The sequence below is a fragment of the Dromiciops gliroides genome, chromosome 3 (assembly GCF_019393635.1).
Source record: "Dromiciops gliroides isolate mDroGli1 chromosome 3, mDroGli1.pri, whole genome shotgun sequence".
In the NCBI taxonomy this organism is placed as follows: Eukaryota; Metazoa; Chordata; class Mammalia; order Microbiotheria; family Microbiotheriidae; genus Dromiciops; species Dromiciops gliroides.
Genome location: NC_057863.1, coordinates 355,103,640 through 355,126,173, shown reverse-complemented (window position 1 = coordinate 355,126,173; position 22,534 = coordinate 355,103,640). Strand labels below are relative to the sequence as shown.

Here is a 22,534-nt window from a genome sequence, read left to right as displayed (position 1 = left end):
CATTTAAAGCCCTTCACAATCTGGCCTCTTCCTGCTCTCACCAGTCTTCTTGCCCTTTGTGCTTCCTTCTTAAACTACAGTGAACATAACTGAGTTTATCTCTGATGTCTCCGAAGACACTTAAATTGCTTATCATACTTCCAGGTGATCCTTATGGCCATCAGTTATCATTGTAGATGTGCCAAATGCTAGTTAATAGAAAGTTCCAGTTTATAGAGGAGTGGATAAAGCAATTGGTGTGATAGATTTATTTCACAAAATCTTCTAGCCTGAGAACATTTTTATGAGGCTTCAAAATTAGCATTGGTCTGGTCCATGTGTCCCATTGCCTCCCCTTCTTTTTTCTTCTGTCCAGCCAGATTGTTTCCCGAAACAAGAGGATCCACTCAGAGAAAGCATATATCTAAACACAAAAACTAAAGGAAAAAAACACACAACAAAATATAAAACTGATTCACTAGCAGGGATCTCCATAAAAATAAAATCAAATGAACTAGAACACGAAGCAAATCCGTTTAGATTTCTTAGACTTGCTGTCTGAATTTGTTGAAGCCTTAGTTAGGTCTTTAGGCATGTAAACAAATTTCGATCCTCTAAAGCAAACTGCTTTAGGACTTTAGACTCCCACCAGGTTCCATTCTCAATTAGCTTCAATTGGATGATCCATTTTGCTGAATTATCCACAGAAACCTAGAGCTTCCCTCAGTCAAATCCTGATAGTCAAGCTGAGCTGGTGGAGAGAGGAAGCTGAGCAAAGAGAAGATTAGAGTATATTTGTATGTTCCCGGGTCTATATTTCAAAGCCAAATATAAATGATTTGGGAATTATAGGTTATTATGCATGTCTGCTTTCCTCTATTGGCACAGATAGTCAGGAGTTGAATATATCTTGATTTTAAGAATCATCAAATAACTCACAATCAAACATGAGGCTTTGTGCTGTCAGTGTTTTGCAAAAGCCTGATAGGAACAGTCAGAATTTCAGCGTTCATTTTTAAATTTTATTGCAAGTTACAGAGCCTTCTGACAGTCCCACTTCCTTCTATTCTCTGATCAATGTCAACATAAACACATTGGTCCAGTGTGCAAGAGCTAGAGAGGAAAACTGATTGACCGAATGCAGGTTAAATCATATCCTGTGTTAAATGGAACACCCCAAGCAACCCAAAAATGCAAAAAAAAATTCATAGTTTAAAAAAAGTTATTTTGCTGTTAAGGTTTTAAAGTGTTACTAACAACCCAGGAAAACAATTTATTTTGTAAGTACAGTAAAACCTTGTTATGCTGTTTCCCAAGGGCTAAGGAAAGAGAATATTATAAGCAGGAGAATGACGAATGCAGGAAATACTGTGTGGCTCTCTGATCTCTAGGGGGAATTTCGGTTTGAACATTATAGGCAAGAAAACAATAAACATGGCAATGATCCCCAGTTTCATTTTAGTTCTGTTTGGCTCTCCCTTAATGTAGAGCTGGGATTTCATTTTTCAGTAATTGGCTTTTGCCGGTGAAACGAACACAAAATCTAGTTGTTCATTGTGTTTTTCCACTCCCTTTTTCTCTCTCTGTCTCCACTACTATCTACCACCACATTTCCTGCCACCATTAGGTAACCAGAAACAACAGGAACCCTAACGGTGATCCCCTTTTCCCCCTCCACCCTGGTTCTTGGTTCATTTGTATTTTGTTTTTTCCTCCCTGATTAGGTGAATGGGACCCAGGTGAATGTGCCGTTTATAACAGGATTAGCCACCAAAATTTACAGCAGCGAGGGCTTCCTGGTGATTGACACCAGCCCAGACATCCAGATTTATTATAATGGTTTCAATGTCATCAAGATCAGCATCAGTGAAAGGCTGCAGAACAAAGTATGTGGCCTGTGTGGCAACTTCAATGGGGACTTGACTGATGACTATGTGACCCTACGGGGAAAGCCGGTGGTGAGCAGCGTGGTGTTGGCCCAAAGCTGGAAAACCAATGGTATGCAGAAGAGGTGAGGGCAGTTTGCAAGGATCCCACACCCAGACAATCACAGCTTTGTGGAATCCATGGACCTAATCCCATCATGTGAATAAGGGATGTTTCAACCAAGGCCCTTCAGTGCGTTGGGCAGCTTGATAATAAGGCCTTAAAAAAGGAATGTTCCCAGGGCCGCTAGGTGGCGCAGTGGATAGAGCACCGGCCCTGGATTCAGGAGGATCTGAGTTCAAATCTGACCTCAGACACTTGAAACACTTACTAGCTGTGTAGCTTAACCTCCATTGCTCCGCAAAAAAAAAAAAAAAAAAGGAATGTTCTATTCAATCCAACATTTATATAGGCACCTATGATGTTCATGACACTGCAGCTAATGGCTCAGTGGAGTCAGGAAGACCCGAGTTCAAAGCCAGCCGCAGACACTTACTAGCTGTATGACTAGCTTGTATGACCTTGGCAAGTCACTTAACCTTAGTTTGCCTCAGGTTCCTCATCTATAAAATGGAGATAATAGCCCCTCCTTCCTGGAGTTGTTGTGAGGGTCAAATGAGGTAATAATTTTAAAACACTTAGCACAGTCCCTGCCACACAGTAAGGCTATTGAAATGTGATCTATTACTATTATTATTAGGTAGGCCCTGAAGACACAAAGAAAAAAAATGCAACAGACCCTGGCTTTAAGGAGCTTATTTTACCTTGTACTATAACTTCCAAAATGTATTATTACCCCACAAAGAGCTGACCCAGATCACTCTAGTTTTACTTGTTTGTTTGTTTTCGTGAGGCAATGGGGAGTAATAGATAGAACTCTGGACTGTGAGTCAGAAAGACCTGGATTCAGCTCTTACCTCTGACACTTACTAAATGTGACCTTCCACAAGGCCCATGTCCTTCCTAAGCTTCACCTTGTGCATCTGCACATGGCAGATAATGTTGCTGGCAATATTTTCCTTAGAGTTGTGAGATCATCTGAGATAATGTTTATAAAAAGCTCTGAAAACCTTCAAGTGCTATATAAAAGTCAGTCATAACAACTATTGGTTTTTGATGTCATGTCCTGCCTGGGCAAGGCAGAGGCTGTTGGAATTTGCTGGCCCACACAAGGGAGGAGCTGGCAGGCATCCAAGAAAGGTCTTGATGTTGGGTTGAGATGGGACAGATGTGCTCTGTACCACCAGGCCAGAAAGGAGGGCACTTTCTGGTAGGGGGCAATTCTGGCTCTGCCTGAATGAAAAACGGCAAGATCTCTCTTACTGCAAAAAAAGGGTTTCCAGTCCAGAAGTCCCATGGGCAGCTCAAATCATCATCTCTTGCATTTCAATCAATTGCTATTCAGCAGATATTTATTTACTCTTATACCTGTATCTTGAACCTCTCGCCCATTTTTCCCTCTCTTCTAATAGGCCAGTAGTCAGTTTTGTACCCAAGAGTAGAAAGGCCCCTATGAATCTCCTCTGGGCCTTCCATATTCTTACACTGAACCAGATATGTAGAATAAACTTTCTCATGAATCACAGCTGCATAGAATTCATGAGTTAAAGACCTTTGAGACTATCTAGTGTGACTGCCTCAGTTTACCAACGAGGAATCTGAGAGTCAAAGAAGTTAAGTGACTTGCCCAGAGCCACACTGCTAGCCTAGCCATTGGAGAGACAGCAAGCTGTAGTGGAAAGAGCCCTGGGCTGGAAACGAAAGAATTGGGTTCTAGTTCTCACTGCTACTTATACCCATGGGACACTGGGTAAATGACTTAAACTCCCGGTGCCCATTTTGCCTTCTGTAAAGTGAGGTCAAGAATACCTTCCCTGCTTACCTTACAGAGTCACAGTGAGTATCAAATGGGATGGCGTGTGCAAGACCACTTTGTAAACAGAAAAACACTATAGAAATGGAAGTGGTAGGGAGATGTTAGAGAGAGCTCGGTGTGAAGGCTCCTGGGGCTTGATTTGGTTCTACCAGTGGGGAGGCAGACAACATGATGCAGTGGACAGAATTCTTCATCTGGAATTAGAGGACCTGGGTTCACATCCACCTCTGGCACTTAGTACCTGCGGAAGCTTGTTCAAGTTACCTGGCGACTGGGCATCACTTTCTTCAATCGTACTGTTCTCTACAATCCCTTTCAGCTCAAAAATTATGATAATTAATCATCTCATGATAAAATTATACCTTTCCTTGATATGACATTTATTTTGAGGGTGGGTGGGGGTTGGTTGTTTTTATAGTGAGGCAATTGGGGTTAAGTGACTTGCCCAAGGTCACACAGCTAGTAAGTGTTAAGTGTCTGAGGCCGGATTTGAACTCAGGTGCTTTATTCGTTGTGCCACCTAGCTGCCCCTGATATGACACTTATTTTCAACTGTTATTTCACCTTCATCTCAAAATATTCAAGTTGGGGAGGAAGGAATAGAAAGCATCCTGTCTTACTTATGGAAAAAACTAAAGCCCAAAGAGGTTGTGACTTGACCAAGGACATCCAGTCAGTTGGTGGGAGAATGACCTGTCTTGACTAGATACCTATAGTAACAAACAAATCTGAGGCACGTGTCCTTTGTCTTTCACTGGTGGTACTGAATCTAAACCAACGGTTTCCTAGTGTCCCTGGCCATTTTCTTTTGTCTCAATTAAACTGACGGACTCTTTTTGCCTCCCAGCTGTAACGAGCTTCAGTACTCACAGTATGCATCCACCTGTGACAACGTGCATATCCAGAAGATGCAAGGGGATGGCTACTGTCTAAAGCTCACGGACATGAAAGGTTTTTTCCAGCCCTGCTATGGGCTGCTGGACCCCCTTCCCTTCTATGAATCCTGCTTCTTAGATGGCTGCTATAATCACAAGAAGTTCCAGCTGTGTGGTTCCCTGGCTGCCTATGGAGAAGCCTGCCGCTCCTTTGGCATCCTCAGCACTGAGTGGATTGAGAAGGAGAATTGCTGTAAGAGCCCTTCTTATCTCTGTCTACTGAGGCTTCCTCAGTTAAATGGATGGGCTTTAAGGGGATGTGGCATTGCCTAGGGATGGACAGTGTCCTCTATCTGGGATAACAAACCTTGCTTACAGGGTTGCATGGCCATGGATGGCCACAGAGATTTGAGTGAAATTTTACTCACCCATATCTCGAGCCCAGAGAAAGTAATTGGAAAGCAACCTTTGGAAGTGAGGTTCTCCAGCTCAGAGTAGACAATTTGGCAGCCGATAAAATTGAAAAGCCCAAGGTAATGATGTTGATGGATTTCAGCTGCAGACATGAGTTGTAGATGCCCTCTATACTGGGAAGAGCTTTTGGGTAGAGATCAGAAGGGAGAGCGGATATGGAGAGTGACAGGCAGATCACTCAAAGACATAGCTAGACATGTCCTGCCTGAGGAGCTGACAGGAGACATGAGTTTATAAGAGCCTGCTAGGTTGCAGTTGGATTCACAAAAGTAAGTTAGGAGAGAGGCAGACACACAGACACAGGAAACACAAGACAGAGAGACAGAAGAGGTCTATAAATATGTAGATATGTAGAGAGAGGACTAAGTTCTCGTATGTATAGTAGTATAGTAAAAATTACATAAGTGTGTTGATTCTATGTGGGCATTTGGTCATTTTTTTCACTTAGTAGAAGTCAAATGCCATATAAAGATGATTATGTGCAGGAATAGATGTGTGCTTACATGGACATATATTACATGGACATATATGTAGAATAGGCCTGATCCTATACATGCATGCACCCAAATACAAAAAACAACTTGCCTCAGGACATCACATATACCATGCTTACAGTCTGGCCCATTTGGAGAATGATAAATCTGAAAATTAGCAATCAGGTCACACTCAGGGAAAACTATGACTTGGGGCTTAGAAAACAATGATGTTAATGAAGAATGTGTCTTCGATGAGTTCAAAAACAGTCTATAAACAAGTTAATAAACACAGTTCTCTCTGTTGTTGAAATTTAGTGAAAACATTTCGTTTTGTAGCCTCAATTTTTGTGACTCACTGTGTTGTCAATAGAAGTGGCTTTTAAAAATTTATTTAATTGTTTTATATTCAATGAACTTGTGCTGTATGCTTGTTCTGTTTCTAATGAATCTTATTGCTTTTTACATCCAAGTCAAGCTTCTCCCTGCACATGGGCAGGTAATGTCTGCCAACTGGCAGATGAACCAGCTCATTTCCAAATAGGCTCTTTTTGCTATGTGCGCTTCTGAGGATATACTTTATATCTATTATGCTATTTGATTGGTCATTCTCACACTGTATAAATCAGTCAACATGTATTTACTAAATGCCTGTTTTGTGCCCAACATTTGCCGGAGTGGTGCCACATTGAGCATATGCATAAAAGATGCACATATCTATAAAGAGGATCCATGGAAAAGATTGAGCTGTCTGGGTCTAGACTGAGTAAGTGAGGTGTATCGTCAGAGGTCTGGGGCCCTCTTTTCTCCCTGGTTTTATAGACCAAAGTTCTCTATTCCATCTTCTAAAAGAGACACATGATCCCTCTCCTGGAAAGATGCTCTTCCGATTTCCAGGAAAGGACTCTCTGTGATAAGGCAAAGAAATTTGACTTATATTAAATGGATGCTTATTTGGCCAGGGACACCGAGAGGAAGAGAGAAGGCACAACTTTTAGTGTTTGTTGCCTATAAATCCAGTGCCCATAGGGAAACTCTTGGGCAGTATCTGCAATTACCCTTTGGCCATCTCCCTGCCGGTGTGTACTTGTGGAAATTTAACCTATAAACCCTTAAATCTTGTTTTAATGTCTACCTCTGGCCCTCCTGGGGCCATCTTCTTCCTTGGACTTCATCCAGGACACGGTGGAAATGGTCATCCAGGCCCCTTTCCTGCCCAAACCGATTACCTTCATTTCCCAAGAAAACAAAATGGAGGGGAATGAGTTGAAAAAAAAAAGACAGAGGAATGGTCAGAATAGCAAGAGAACTGTGGCAGTGCAATGAATGTCATAGATGCCAACAGAGGCAAGGTTGACAAAGAAAGGAGGGACTCATCTGTGGTATCAGATGCCACAGAAAGTTCACGTACTATAGAATCAGATGCAGGAAGTGTATGACATAGAAGTCAGAATCTATGGAGCTGAGGAGAATGTGTAAATAGCATGTATAGCCCACTCTTCGAAGAAGTTTGGTAGTGGAAGGGAATAAAGAGAGGGTGATAATTTGAATGACTGGTAATATCATGGGAAGATCATTGTTATTACAAGGGAGGATCAGATGTTCTCACTTAGCCCTCTCTATGATCAGGAGCCTGTTACAGTTGGCATGTGACTGACTGGTGCCAGGGGTGTGATCTGTGTCGATGACAAAGGAAAAGTTTCCCCTCTGCAACTGTTTCATGGTGGGATTGAATCCGTTATTGTAGCCACTTTAACAGCAGGCTTTAATCATCATAGGCCAACTCATGGTTATAGATCATAGGATGATGCAATATCAACGCTAAATGACAGAGCCAACTGCTCTGTGTAGGTAAGAGGTATTACCATGAGCCATTGTAAAGAGTCCTCTCTGGAAGTCTTTGAAGGCAGGAGACATTCTTATCAGCTAAGTATAGCTCCCTTTGGAGATAGCTAATTTAATTCAGGAAGTGCTTCAAGTGAGTTGGGTTTAGCCCCTTGAATCAGTAATACTTACAGTGTGGCAATATTTATGGCTTGGATTCTTGCATAGATTGATAGTTTACTAACAGCCAGTCAATTAGTAGGCACTTATTAAGCACCTACTATGTGCTGGCTACTGTGCTAAGCACTGGAGATACAAAGAAAGGCAAAAATAGTCCCTGCCATTGAGGAACTCATGATCTAATGGTCTCTCCTATTAAGGAAATAGAATCATTGATCTAAGGAATTCAAGTAAGGTGTGTTTTTTTATTTGCTTGGGTTCATTTTTAGAAAATGGAAAGAGGTAGCATAGGAGCACCACAAATCAAGAAGTTCCATCTCTATGACTGATCTCAAAGTGTCCCTGTCATCCCTGTGATTCTGTCAACCTGTCCCTAGAGATTCTAATGGTCATCTCTGCCTTCAGTAAATCCCACCATCAGACCATGGTGGGAGTAACCAGGCAGCTGATTTCTTCAGTCACTACCAGAGTCAGTTGATTTGCTATTATTGTCTTAGATCCTTCACCTTTCCAAGAAGCACAGAATCAAGAGATGCCAGGTCCAGTCAGGGGCCCCAAATGACTGTTATTTGGTGTGAAAATAAAGTTATGTGTGTTCTTGCTTTGTTTTCCCTTTTAGCAGGAGTGGTTGAAGATCCCTGTGTGGGGGCCGACTGTCCCAATCGTACCTGTGAGCTGGATAATGGTGGAGAACTATGTGGTTGCATCGAACCTCCACCCTATGGAAACAGTGAGTGACAAATTCAATCAATCATCCATCTTACCCAAAGAAGCAAAACATGAAAATAATAATAATAATAATAATAACAATAACAATATTAGGAAACAAATCTTCAAGAGGCAGGAAGGCATAGTGGTCAGGAAGTCCTGGGTTCAAATAGCACCTTTGGCACTTAATAGCTTTGTGATCAGAGATAAGTTACCCTCTCTGAGCCTCACTGTTCTCACCTGCTACATGTGTATTAAAAATAATAACAATAATAAAACTCCCAGGACCTACCTCACAGGGTTATCATGAGAATCAAGTGAGCTTTGCAAACTTTAAAGTACTATATGGGCCAGCTAGGTGGCGCTGTAGATAAAGCACCAGCCCTGGATTCAGGAGGATCTGAGTTCAAATTCAGCTTCAGACACTTGACACTTACTAGCTGTGTGACCCTGGGCAAGTCACTTAACCCTCACTACCTTGCAAAAGTAAAATAAAAAGTACTATATGCATGCCAGTTACTACAGATAAGATTCTATAGTTAAAAGCCAAATTACTGATCCATTACTACCATTTAGGCAGAGCATGGAAGGTGTCAAAACAATTTAGAAGAGGTCCATACTCATCTCCACACATCTAAAGTCTTCTCTTGGGCAAATTATAACAGGTTAGATAAATCTGTGCATGCAGAGAATCCACTAATTCCATCTAGGGCTATTTTCAATGCCAGAGAAATCAGAATCGATCTAAGATTTCACTTCACAGGGAAGTAAAGATGTTTCAAAACTAACAGGCAAAAAGAAGCTAGTAGGCTGGAGTTTCCCGTGCATTCATTAGACTTATTTGAGCTTAGAGATTTTGATCTCCCATCCTGAGCCCTGAAGCCCTGAAGACCCAAGAGAAATTTCGGAAACCAACAACAAATATCTGAGACTAGATGGTTGTGTCCACACTTGTATTTCCCTTAAGGGAGAAAATAAATGATTTGCTGTCTGAACTCTCCCTGGCAATCATGGACGTGTAGTGCGCTCCCTTTGCTTCCATTTTTCATTGCTTCCCAGAACCACAAACTCCTCCACAGAGAAAGTATGGTGTTAAGCTGGATCCAATGATCTGCAGGCTGACCTTTGTTTTCTTACTGGACTAAAAAAATGTGCTAAATTTAACATTAGAGGATGAAAACCTAATTGTCTCAAAGGCACCATGGGAGGAGATGACAACTGAGAAGCTGTCTTTGCTGACAGTGACCTCTCTTTTTTTTTCTATGACGTCCATTAATACAGGTTTACATACTTTGATAAAATGGCAATTGGCATTGTGTATCACCAACTCACAAAACAAGTGAAATTTCTTACATACACACACACACACACACACAGACACACACACACCAGGGTTTGGGTATTTGGGATTTTTTTTATGTGGACTGTTTGAATTTTGGTTTTTGGTGCGTGTGTTTTTGGGAGGGGGAGTCCTGCCAACCAGGCTGTTCTCAGACTGGAAGTTTGAATGAGCTCCTGTTGCCACTGCCAACAAAGCGACCAGTTGGTGTTAGGAAGGCTCACAGTAAGCAGGGTGTGATACACAGAACCCACAAGGGCACCCTGCCTTAAACAGGAAGACTGTCAGGGATCTTTATCAGAAAGAGAAAAACAGGAAGGTTGCCAGTTTTTCACTTCTTAAAGGCATTGCCATTTGTTCCCTCAGGGCATAGGTGTCTGTACAGTTTAACATAACTTTCAAATAAATTAGAGCTTGCATTCAGACCAAAGAACAGCTGGAGATGCACCAGGCTTTGAATGAATGTCATCAGCCTCTGGAGAATCCAAGTTCCCAGATGTCTTGTTTATGCCTCTCTCTCCTCAATCCTCGCCCCACCCCCATGCCCCACACAGCAGAACTCATTTTCCAGTGACTTTTCTTTCAAAAACCATTGTTTCCCACAGACTCACATGACATCATTGATGCCGAGGTAACTTGCAAGGCTGCTCAGATGGAAGTCTCCATATCCAAATGCAAACTCTTTCAGCTTGGCTTTGAGAGAGAGGGGGTGAGGGTCAATGATCGGCATTGCTCTGGCATTGAAGGGGAAGATTTCATCTCCTTTCAGATCAACAACACGAAAGGAAACTGTGGGAACATCGTGCAGGTGAGAAAATGGGACAAGAAGAACACTGTTTGTGGACAGGGAAGGCCCCCCCGGAATAGGGGCAGCCAGGTTCCTCCCAAAGCTAACGGGAGGATGGGCTACCACTGCAAAATGTCCTCCTCAGGAAGCAGCAAGGCAGGAAACAGAGACACAAAAGGAATGAAAAGCAGGAAAGGAAACAGTCATTTCAGTGTTATGGGGTTTGTAGGCACTGAAATGGCACAATAGTTGACTCGTGTTTCTTTCCTTGATTTGTTTTGTCTGCCTTGCACTCTCAGTGGACGAGTTCTTCTGTCTCTTGGTTTCAGCCTCTTTTCCAACTTGCCCAAAGGCAGATTTAAACTTGGGCTTTGAGGGCCGGGCATTTCTCAAATGTCCTGGCCTAGTTCCAGCTCGGCTCTTTTCCAGCTCCTGGATTCCCACTGCTCCTTCAAACAGGCATAGAATTCATCTTCCCTCTTTGTCCCAAACCGGGTTTTCCATTAAAAAAAGGCTCTGCTGCCAAAGGATAGCCAACTGGTAGCTACTCGGGATTTAATGGCCCACTTTATGGATTGGTACAACTTATTGCCCACCTTTGGGTCACTCCTTAGCAAATAGAGGATGGCAAACTCCAATAAGTTTCTGCTGGTGTTTAATAATAGCTCTGGTGGAAAATTTGGTAGAAGATGTTGAATATTTTGGCTGAGAGTCTTCCTTGATTTTGATTACCCACGATCCCTCTCCTTGCCATGAACAATGGAGAGTTAGTCCTAGTTACAGTTCTGTGGTGGATTAAGGACCTCCCTGCCTATACAAGATTAGGGGAATGGAGGGTGCTCTCAAAATCTATTGTAATTTTTTTTCCAGTAAGCGCTTGACATCATTCTGAGACTTGCTCCAGACTGATTTATAATGAATGGCCTCTGAGTTACAGATGGAATGAAGCCATTCTGCCACTTTCAGTGCTGCTGACTTGAAGGGCTCACTCCAGGGATTAATGATTTCTGACCTTCCTCTGCTCCACAGTCAAATGGTACCCACATCATGTACAAAAACACAGTCTGGATCGAGAGTGCCAATAACACTGGCAACATCATTACCAGGGATCGCACCATCAACGTGGAGTTCTCTTGTGCTTATGAATTGGACATCAAGATCTCCTTAGATTCTGTTGTCAGACCGATGCTGAGGTAAAGGCTCTTGGGCCCCTTGTCCCTTCCATCAGGTGTCTGAGAGATGCCATAATTGCAGTGGCCTCCTTAAGGCTATGAGATCAAGAATTCCCTCCTTAGAAGTTCACCTAGGCATTCATCATCCCATTGCCTTCTCTCTGTTTTCACCTTGAAAAATGGTTAAGAGCTGGGAATAAATATCGCATTTTTGTGGCTTCCCTTCTCATGAATTGTTTACCTTATAGTGTGATTAACCTGACCGTCCCAACCCAAGAGGGCAGCTTCACCACCAAGATGGCTCTATACAAGAATGCCTCCTACAAGCATCCCTACCGGCAGGGTGAGGTAGTGTTGACCACTCGAGATGTGCTGTATGTGGGAGTCTTCGTTGTTGGGGCAGACTCCACACACCTGATCCTGACATTGAACAAATGTTATGCAACCCCTTCCCGGGACAGCAATGATAAACTCAGATACTTCATCATTGAAGGAGGGTGCGTAGCCTTCTTGGGATTCAGGGGTGCTCTTTCAGTCCTTACTGTGTTATTTACCAAGGTCATTTCCTAGGTGAGCAAAATAGAAATCCTATGCTGCCTAACATAACACTAATAGTAGTTGTAGTAGTAGTTGTGGTAGTGGTGCTGGTGGTGGTGGTAGTAGTCGTTGTTGTTGTCACAGTAGTTAGTAAACAATAACTGGAATTTATATAGCACTTCAAGGTTTGAAAAGTGCATTACAAATATTGCATTTTATCCTCATAACAACTCTAGGAAATAGGCATTATTGTAATCCTATTTTTTTTTCTTTTTTTGATTTGTGGGGCAATGAGGGTTAAGTGACTTACCCAGAGTCACATAGCTAGTAAGTGTTAAGTGTCTGGGGCTGGATTTGAACTCAGGTCCTCTTGAATCCAGGACTGATGCTTTATCCATTGTACTACCTAGCTCTCCCCAATTTTAATCCCATTTTACAGATGAGAAAATGAGTTAAGAGACTTGATTTCTACCACTAACAAGGGATATGGATCATCTCTAGATGATCTAGGAAATACCTTGACTAAAAGACTGGAAAGTGAGATTTACACATAAAAGTGAAAGTGATTTAAAATTATTCATTTTGGTGAGGATTGATCTGGACAAGAAGAAATGAACTGCATCAAATGGGATGCAGGTTAGATAACAGAAAAACCTTTTTAATAAACAGTGACACCCACTAGCATGGGTGGCTGACCAAGGTATAGGAACTTTTTTCTGAGATCTTTCAGAAGGGTAGAGAGACATTATTTTTTTCCTGGAATGGTTCATCTACCATCTTTCCTGGATTCAGGGAAGTGACTTTTGACTCATTTTTCTTTTAAAGCCCTGGGCCTTTGTGACTAATGGCAGGACTTTAAAGTTAGTTGTTCTCCTTACCCCCATGTCAGCTAAAAATGCATTTCTCAGCCCCTTGTTTCTTTCCTTTCCACAGCCACAGCTCCTTTTCCTGCATAAACCCAGATGACATTCATTACCTCAGTGTCTTTTTTGAAGGAAATTGTGGTATTTTGCATTTTGTACTAAAGTTGAATATTTTTTAAAAATTAAAGTTCTCCTGCATCTCAACTTACCCCAGGGCTTGAAAAAAGTCACCCAGGTTAGATTTCTTTATGGGATTCCTTGCAGAAAGTGATGGGACTAATGTTTATTTCAAAAGAGCTATGGTTTCTTCAGTGTGAGTATTCCTTCCACCCACTCTCAGCATTTATAGACACATTTCACATTAACAGGAATGATCACTGACCTACCAGCCTTCTCCTCTCTATCCTCTCCAGATGTAGATGGAGCAGTCTGCAAATGACAGACAGAGCCACCTGGCTCATACTCAAGCTCTTTCCAGCCAGGTAGAGACCTCCAAGACCTTGTACTTTAAAGGCATAACCTTGAGAACTCAGAATGTTGCACAAGCCACAGTGAGGCTTTGGAATACGATTTTTATTCGAGTTTCTACATTAACCTCACTTTACCGGCCCTCAGGCACGAGTTAGCTATGGTCAGGCCACAAGTGGCAAGCAATGAGTGAAATGGTAGCAGCATGGGACCCACCCCATTTATTCAAGTCTGCCACTCTCTAACACCCCAGTTAGGCATCACAATCTGTAATCAGATATAACTTTCCCCAGAGGCACTTCCTTGAAGGCTCAGAAGTCAGTGGACAAGTGGCTCCTCTTCCATTGGATCTGGAGCTAACAAGTATCATAGTAAATGATTGTGGCTGGAATGTGTGGGCATCTCTGTGCCTGGTCAGGAAACAATGTCTCTCTTTGCTTACTCTAAGTCAGGCATACAGAAGGCCCTTGAGGGCAGAAGATAAGATGGTGGAGAAATCTTCCCAAGTCCACAATCAGAACACCCCCTCTGAACCCCCTCCTGTACCTGCTGGGAGCCACTATAACCTTCTTCTTCTCTAGAGTCCAGACAACATTGTTTCCACAGCACATGGTTCCCTCCTCCACCCACAGCTGCTATTCTGCTATTCTGGATGCTGAGTTAATTAAAAGCAAATGCCTTCATTCAGTTCACTAAGTAATGATTAGTTAACTGAGGTCTCAGGGTCAGGAAGACCTTAATTCAAAACCTTCCTCAGACACCTTCCAGACCCTCTTAATTCCAGTGCCTTCCCTCTGTTAATTATCTCCCATTTATCCTGCATACAGCATTTTTGTATATATTTGTTTGCATAATGTCTCCCCCATTATATTGTAAGCTCCTTGAGGAAAGTAACTGTCTTTTGCTTTTTTTGTATTCCCAGCATTTAGCACAGTGCCTGGCACATAGTAGGTGCTTAATAAATGCTTATTGGTTGATTGTGGGACCCTAGCCAAATCACTTGACCTAAGCCTCAGTTTCCTCATCTATAATATGGGAATAGCACCTACTTAAAGTTGTCGTGAAGATCAAATGAGATAACATATATATAGCTCTGCAAACCCTAAGATTACTATAGAGATGCTAAGTACCATTATTATTATTATTATTATTATTATTATTGGTGAGGCAATTGGGGTTAAGTGACTTGCCCAGGGTCACACAGCTAGTAAGTGTCAAGTGTCTGAGGTCGGATTTGAACTCAGGTCCTCCTGAATCCAGGGCCGGTGCTTTATCCAGTTCGACACCTAGCTGCTCCCATGATTTTTTTTTTAATCATTATTATATGCAGCCTTGCTAGGCACTTGGAATAGAAAGACAAATGACCTCAAGGAGTCAATATTCTCCTGGGGACTCCAGCATAAACACAGATGGATCTAAGAGAATAATGGGAGAATAGGGATCAGGGAGGGAGGCTCTTGGAAAGGTCAATGGATCGGTAGAATTTAATGATGCCTCGGCCATCTTCTAAAAAGTCCAAATGAATGTCAGGAAAAGAAAAGGTAGGGCTGTCAATGTTTCATCGCCATATGTTTTCTAGGGCTTTTAAATTTTTTCTTTCTTGATGATGAATTTAGGGATCATGGACAAAATGAGTATTTCAACATAGAAAAGAACAAGAAAGAGAATTCCATATAAAACAATGGAGTTTTGTTATGTACATTTTAAGCATTCATCAAATTTAACCTGGTCGTAGCAAAATTGTCCTTTTATGTTACCTTCTGTACTTTCTGTTTTCTTCTATATTAAAAAAAATATATTGATCATTCATCCTTCCTTCCTTTCTTTTGAATCTCTATCACTAACTCACCCTCTCTTCCCCCCACACATAAATAATGGCCCTCCCTGGTAATAAATCAATATAGCAAATGTATTTTCACATGGCCATTTTCCTGAAAGGCAACTTTGGGTTTTCCTAATATGGTTAGAATACTGAGCTAGGAATCAACGGACTTGTTCTAGTGTTGGTTCTGTTGCATGAAGAGCCTCTATGGATGTCAAAAGGGGGATCAGACTAAGTTATTTCTTCCAACTCTAGCAACTCTTGTTTCTAATTATAAAAACGAGTAAATACAAGAGGTTCTGGAGATAACCTCACTTCTAATTATCTCTGAACTCTAGGTTGGGGATGGCAGGGGAAGCCATAAGGAAAAGAAAATAACTCTTCTTTTGATGGCATCTCAGTCTTTCACTGATCAGTAGGACTTCCCTGCTACCATGACTTCCCACTCAGACAGTGTTATGGTTGTCTCAAGGAATGCAAATGCCGAGTTTAGGGAATGCTCACTGCCCAAAGTATAGGATGGAGCTGGTAGAACCCACGTCACATCATTTCAGTGATCACCCTTTGCTGTTCTCTCTCCACCCACCTTCACCCTGATCCAAAAGTGGCCTCTAAGAAGTTCCCTTCCAGTTCTCCATCATCCCATGATCCCTGTATCCCTTCACCAGTGGCCCCCTAACATGTGGCAGGCCTTGGTAACAGGTCTCAAATCAAGGGCTTTTCTATGGCATAGTCTTGTGATTTAGATGCATCTGAGATCTCATCAATATGGACACTCCTTCCTCAGAAACAAATCATAATCTGGCTGGTTTTACTCATCTGCTGTGACGCATGGCCTCATCCTTCCGTAGGGGATGCACTCGATGCTCTGGTGTCTTTGCCTATGATATTTTGGGAATGCAAGTCTCAGGCTGTTGAGCTTTTCACCTTCATTCTTGCTTCATGACTGATTCCTTTTCCAGTCATACAGAGAGTCACTGAATCATAGATTTGGACTTAGAAGGAGTTGCAAGAGCCATCTTGTCCAACCCCCTCATTCAGAGATGAAGAAACTGAGTTCCAGAGATTTGGTTAAGTAACTTGTCCACAGCCATACAGATAGTACGCATCGGAGGCAGGAAGGAACTGAGTTCAGGTCCTCTCACTTGTCCCAGCACTGCTCTACCTTACCTCTTCCTCATGTCTTCGATGACACCATTGTCTCAGCCCCATTGCCCACATGCTACTTCATCTTTGGCAATATGCGGCAAGATAATACCAGCTACCCCCCCAGTGTGCCTTCCATTGCTGTTTGGGCCACCTCCAATGGGGATTCTTTGGAGATCATGGACCTTTGTGATTGGAAGCTTCATGATGATATTATAGAAGGGTAATTAATTAAGCTCCTGTAGTGGATGGAGAACTGTCCTCAGAGTCAGGAAGAACTAGGTTCAAGTCTACCTATGACACATATTGGCTGTATGACCTTGGGCAAATATCCCTGTGTCTTGGTGCTCTAAGCACATGAGTTGCAGATCTTTGTCAGTTTTCTGAGATTTCTTCACTGGGAGGTCCCTATGAAATCACAAGGACAGACCCAAAACATTTTTAACTGAAGAAATGTATTAAGTAGAGAATCATCTTCTGTTGATTAAAAATCGCTCACTGGGGGCAGCTCGGTGGCGAAGTGGATAGAGCACCAGTACCTGAGTTCGAATCCAGCCTCAGACACTTAACACTTACTAGCTGTGTGACCCTGGGCAAGTCACTTAACCCCAACTGCCTCACTTTAAAAAAATCAATCAGCATGGGGCAGCTAGGTGGCTCAGTAGATAAAGTGCTGGTCCTGGATTCAGGAGGACCTGAGTTCAAATCTGGCCTCAGACACTTGACACTTACTAACTGTGTGACCCTGATTGCCCCACCAAAAAAAATCAATAAGCAAAACACAGCAACATGAGAGACGAAATGGGAAACTGAGATAGATGGGAATTCACTCTCTTTTTAAATCTTTATTTGCACTTATGGTACTAATTAACAATATGTTCTTGTGCTTTAAAACCATATCTATGATAATACATAACAGGGAAAATGAGTCCCAGACCCTCATGGTCTGGAAGGTATCTGTTCAGTTACAAGGGCATTCTTTTACAAGGTCATTTCTGGTAGTTTTTTGGAATGGATGCCATTTTAAAGTGAATATGGGAGGAATAAAGGATCAGAGGAGAAAACACGTGCCAGAAGCACAGATAGCACTTTTCTGTCTGAGCAGGTGTCAGAATATTAAAGATAACACCATCGGCATCGAGGAGAATGGCGTGTCTCTCACCTGTCGCTTCCATGTCACGGTCTTCAAGTTCATCGGGGACTACGATGAAGTTCACCTTCACTGTGCAGTGTCACTCTGTGATTCAGAAAAATATTCCTGCAAAATCGTAAGTGAGAGGCAGAGAAATGAAATCCTTCATCTTCTCTCTCCCTGCCGAGCTTTCCCCAGATGGTGGAATGTGAGGGCCAAGAACACGTGGTCTAAAGAGCTCTCTGTGGCACTTGGCAAAGGCTGCATTGTGAATCTTCTCCATACCTTTGGGGGGTGAGGAGTCAGCACCAGTGGGATAAAAGAGGAGGGCATGCTGAAATGATGGTCAGTTATCCCACTTCCCGTCCCTGAAAGGCTTTTTTTTATTGTCTCAACACCAAGGCTATATAGGGACATACCATTACAAGCTACCCTTCTTGACCTAAGCTAGGAGTTATGTCTCAAGCCACTACCGTGGGCTAAGCCTGAACTCTTGCTACTAACTGTCTTTGGACAATTCAGGTCAACCCGAAAGAATTTCTTAAGTGTCTACTATATGCAAGGTCCTGTGGCAAGCCCTGGACAATAAGAGCTGACACTTATACCACAACTTAGCCTCACAACAGCCTTGTGAAGCAGATGCTTTAAGTATCCCATTATCCTATTTTATAGATGAGGAGAGAAATGAAGTGACTTGCCCTTGGCCCCACAGCTAGTGTCAGCGGCAAAATATAAAACCAGGTCTCCAATGATTCCAAGTCCAACTTTCTCTCCAAGTCATTTAACCTCTCTGGGACTTAGTTTCCTCATCTGCAAAATGAGGGAATTAGAGTATCTCGATTAGGCAGCTAGGTGACGCATTGGATAAAGTGCTGGGCTTAATGATCTGAATTCAAATCTTGCCTCAGATATTTAACTGTGTGATCTGAGCCTTATTGTCTCAGTCTCAATTTCCTCATCTATAAAATAATAGCACCTACTTTCCAGGGTTGTTGTGAGGATCAAATGAGACAATATACATAAAATGCCTCACAAACCTTAAAGCACAATGCAAATGCTAGCTATGACGATAATGATGACAACCTCTCACATCCCTCAGAATTCTAACAAGCTGTGAAGTTTCTTCAGCCTCCTTTAACCACTGTATCCTCAGCTTATACTTTGGGGGTCGTAGACTTGGAGGCATTTGTCTCTCCTGTGCCAGGTAGTTACCTCACCACCATCCTTGTTAGATTTGGGACCTCACCTTCTATGCTTCATCATCACACTTGTCAAGCATCGGAACTCTAAGAAGAGATTGATAGGAACCACACTTCCCTCCATTTCTGCATACATTAGTAACTAATGAGACAAACCAGCCCTCATCACTGGACAGGCAGCCTTTTATAATCTGACCCTGGTGCAGAAAACATCTCCAATTTTGATCAACACAGAGCATTCATGCCCCCAGTGGGCTCAATGATCACGAATGCATTGGTTCTAATTAATCCAAGCAGCAATCATGCTTGAGGCTGAAGCCATCGACTCTTTTGGGGGTGGGGATGTGGGAAAGAATAAATGATCAGCCTGAAGTCAAGAGGTGGCCCCTCTGGTGTTTGTTTTTCAGAACTGCCCACAGAATTCCAGGATTGCCACAGATTACACAAAAGAACCCAAAGAACAGATCATTTCAGTGGGACCTATTAGGAGAAAAAGTATGTACGTTCCCCAAATACCATTAATTATTAAAGCAACACGCTTTGAAGACCCAAGTTAACTGTGGGGTGTGTTCTATTGATATGTTATGAATCTGGTCAATGAATGTTTCCCTAACAAATAATATTGTGTGAGTGTGTTGGGGGAGGGTTTAGGGGGGCATCATCCTCAGAAGAGTTGATAACTTCCTCTCAAGTAACTACTTTTGTTGAATTTTTTTAATCACAAAAGGCTTTACTTTTTCTTTTTCATCTCCTCCTTTTAAAGCATTGAGTTTAAGTTCCAAATGTAACTCTGTGTGCAGTTCGTCTCATTGGCCATCAATATGCATTCTTGTTAGGGCTAGACTGGTGCGAAGACAACGGCGGCTGTGAGCAAATTTGCACAAGCAGAGTGGATGGACCTCTGTGCAGCTGCGTGACAGGGACCCTGCAAGAAGATGGCAAGAGCTGCCGAGGTGACTCCTAACCCACTTTCACAGAAACCTTTCTGTACCCCAGAGCAGTCAACCCATTGTTCTTTCTGGCCATCCCTTTGGGGAGAGAAGTGAAAAGTTAAAGAAGTGATTGATTGTACCCCTGTTAAAGGGACTTCCTATTTGAGGTCCAACCAAATTAGTAACAAAACCATGAACCTAACTCTCCCAGGAATGATGGAGGGAATAGACACGGTGGAATTTTTCTCAGGCCCATTCCTGACTCTGGATCCCCATTTATTTTTCTATAAGATGGAGGTGAATTCAGTTCAATTCTTTTTTTTTTTTTCTGAATCACCCACCATGTTCCAGAATACAAAGACAACAGGGAAATGCCTAGTGCCTTCAATAAGCTTATATTCTGCAGGACCAGGAAGTGGGAAGCAACAGGTACCCACAGGAGTAAACACAAAATATATACAACTTAAGTACGAGAGAATGGGGCGGGGCAGGCGGGTAAAGTGATATGCTCTAACGCCTGGGGATGAGACTTTATAATAAGGTGTTGCAACCACTTTGGGGAAACTTACGTGCCTGATGCTGAGAGGTAAAACCCAATGACTAAACATGCTTACGTTTAGGCCACTAAACTGGACCAGGTGCCCCAGGAGTGAGAATAGGATGGGGATGACCCTGTACTAGCATACTGCTGTCCTGGTCAAACTCCAGAAAGCCCCAGAAGCTCCCTGGGCATCACCTGAACTAGTCAGGACTCCAGGGACAAGGTCCTCAATATCAGGATGGTGCTGCGTCTTCCTTGCCTTGCTTAGGACCAACTGGATAAAGAGGGTGGCTCCTACTGAGAAGTTTTCCATCCTTTAGCAGATAACGAGTCCTGAGCCACAGGATCCTCTCCAGACAGTTTGCTCCATCCCGATAATGTGTTTTATGCTTATGATTCTCTCCATCTCTTCACAGCCTCTAATTCTTCCATGGAACTCCAAGTTTGGATCTCCCTCCTCATCCTGACCCAGATTTCACTATGGCATTTGGTGTATAAATCAGGCACAACCTCATAATAAACTCAAGGTTTCTATTTAAAGTACTGTAATTTACTTACTTCAACTCCTTGTAGGATTAAAAGTGTGTGCCCCTAAGTCAAAACCCATACAAAAGTATTCAGCCTCTCAAGGCTAAAAATGGAGCAAAACGGACTGTCTGAAGCTAGGGAAATTCCAGGCTATTTGGATGAGCGAGCACACTCTGGTGCTACGAAAAGCCTATCGTGGGAAGCATCCAACTTGCCTGAAATTTCAACTTGGCCACCTCCAAAAACTTTGGCTCCCCCCAGACGAGAAGCCTCGGGGTGGGGGAGGGGAGGAACGACAGAAGCAAACGGAGACAGCGTCTCTGTTTAGAGAAGGGCAGAAAGCCACTAAGTGGTCCAGATCCCATGTTTGCAGTGAGAGGGACTGTTAAGACAAAAAGTCAGGAGGAAATAGCCAGAGAACTTGAGTGGCTCTAGGAAATCTGTAAGGTGTTTGGAAATGGTCGGTCTGTGTGCCATCCGGGCACTCGAGTTGGACCCTCCGAAGCGCCTCTCTTCCCTTTGCCAGGGCAGCTTTGACTACCGGGCTTAGCTTTTGCAGAGCTGGGGATTTCTCCCCACCCCACCCCCCAAACCCACTCTGTCCTCTTCTACAAAGCAACCAATAATTGAATGTGTTTTATGCTTCAATAAACTTTTGTGTTCAAGTATTCTCACTCCTTGGTGGCTGGACTTTTTCTTACCTGCTGATTTTCATTCATTCTTTTCAGCAGCATTGAGCACCTCCTATGTGTCAGGGGCAGTGAAAACTGAAGCAAAAGTAAGGCAAGCCCTGCTCTCAAGGACCCAAAGCAGGAAAACAGCATGTGCACAGTTAAAGAGATACACATGCGTGCACACATACATATGCACACACATATATACACACATTTATATGCACATCCACACACACAAATACATATACACATGCACACTTATAATATACACACATGCACATGTGAACACATACATGCACAAACACACATGCACACATGTAAAGGGATTTGGAGGGGCAGCTAGGTGGCGCAGTGGATAGAGCACCGGCCCTGGAGTCAGGAGTACCTGAGTTCAAATCCGGCCTCAGACACTTAACACTTACTAGCTGTGTGACCCTGGGCAAGTCACTTAACCCCAATTGCCTCACTAAAAAAAAAAAAGGGATTTGGAGTGGGGAAGGATATTAATCTCCCAGGGCATCGGCGTCAACCTCATGTAGGAGGTGGCATTTGAGTTGAGCCTTGAAGGTAGCTAGGAAGCAGAGATAAGGATGAAAAACATTCCAGGCTTTGGGGGACAGATGGGAGATGGACTGTCACATCTAGCAACAGAGAACCTGAAGAAAACAAAATGTATAATAAACCTAGAAAGGTAGATTGGAGCCAGACTGTAAAGGGTGTCTAATGCCAAACAGAGGCCTTTGTATTTTATCCTAGAGAGGCAATAGGGAGTCACTGAGGATTCTTGAGCTAGGGAGTGACAGACCAGCCCTTAATGCATAGTAGGTGCTTAATAAGCACTTATCAACTGCCTCACTGATTTTAGGAGTATCAGTTTGACAGAGTAAGGTGGATTGGAAAGGGGAGAGACTGGAGGCAACAGAACCAACCAGACCATTTTAATAGTTTGGGCAAGCGGTAGTGAGAGCCTGAACAAGGGAAGTGAACATACAAGTGGGAAGGAAGAGGAGCAGTGTAAGTAACATCATAGATGATGGGCTGGAGTTGACAAAACTTAGCAACTGATTGGAAATGGAATA

The 22,534-nt window shown here is 42.8% G+C and overlaps 1 protein-coding gene across 2 annotated transcripts in view; it reads left to right on the top strand.

The window, feature by feature from the left end:
* The window catches only part of LOC122748586 (tubulin-specific chaperone cofactor E-like protein), a 159,387-nt gene extending 138,003 nt beyond the window's left edge, over window positions 1–21,384 (top strand). The window contains exons 23-32 of one of the 2 annotated variants that reach the window (XM_043994292.1): window positions 1,704–1,990; window positions 4,629–4,909; window positions 8,227–8,337; window positions 10,260–10,462; window positions 11,471–11,634; window positions 11,862–12,110; window positions 17,555–17,717; window positions 19,188–19,275; window positions 19,617–19,733; window positions 20,670–21,384. In XM_043994292.1, the coding sequence (XP_043850227.1) occupies window positions 1,704–1,990; window positions 4,629–4,909; window positions 8,227–8,337; window positions 10,260–10,462; window positions 11,471–11,634; window positions 11,862–12,110; window positions 17,555–17,717; window positions 19,188–19,275; window positions 19,617–19,733; window positions 20,670–20,770 (1,764 nt within the window). In that variant the 3' untranslated portion in view covers window positions 20,771–21,384. Of the gene's footprint in view, window positions 1–1,703; window positions 1,994–4,616; window positions 4,910–8,226; window positions 8,338–10,259; window positions 10,463–11,470; window positions 11,635–11,861; window positions 12,111–17,554; window positions 17,718–19,187; window positions 19,276–19,616; window positions 19,734–20,669 lie in introns of both variants that reach the window. The other variant, XM_043994293.1, reaches the window with a different exon arrangement.
* The last annotated feature ends 1,150 nt before the right edge of the window (window positions 21,385–22,534 follow it).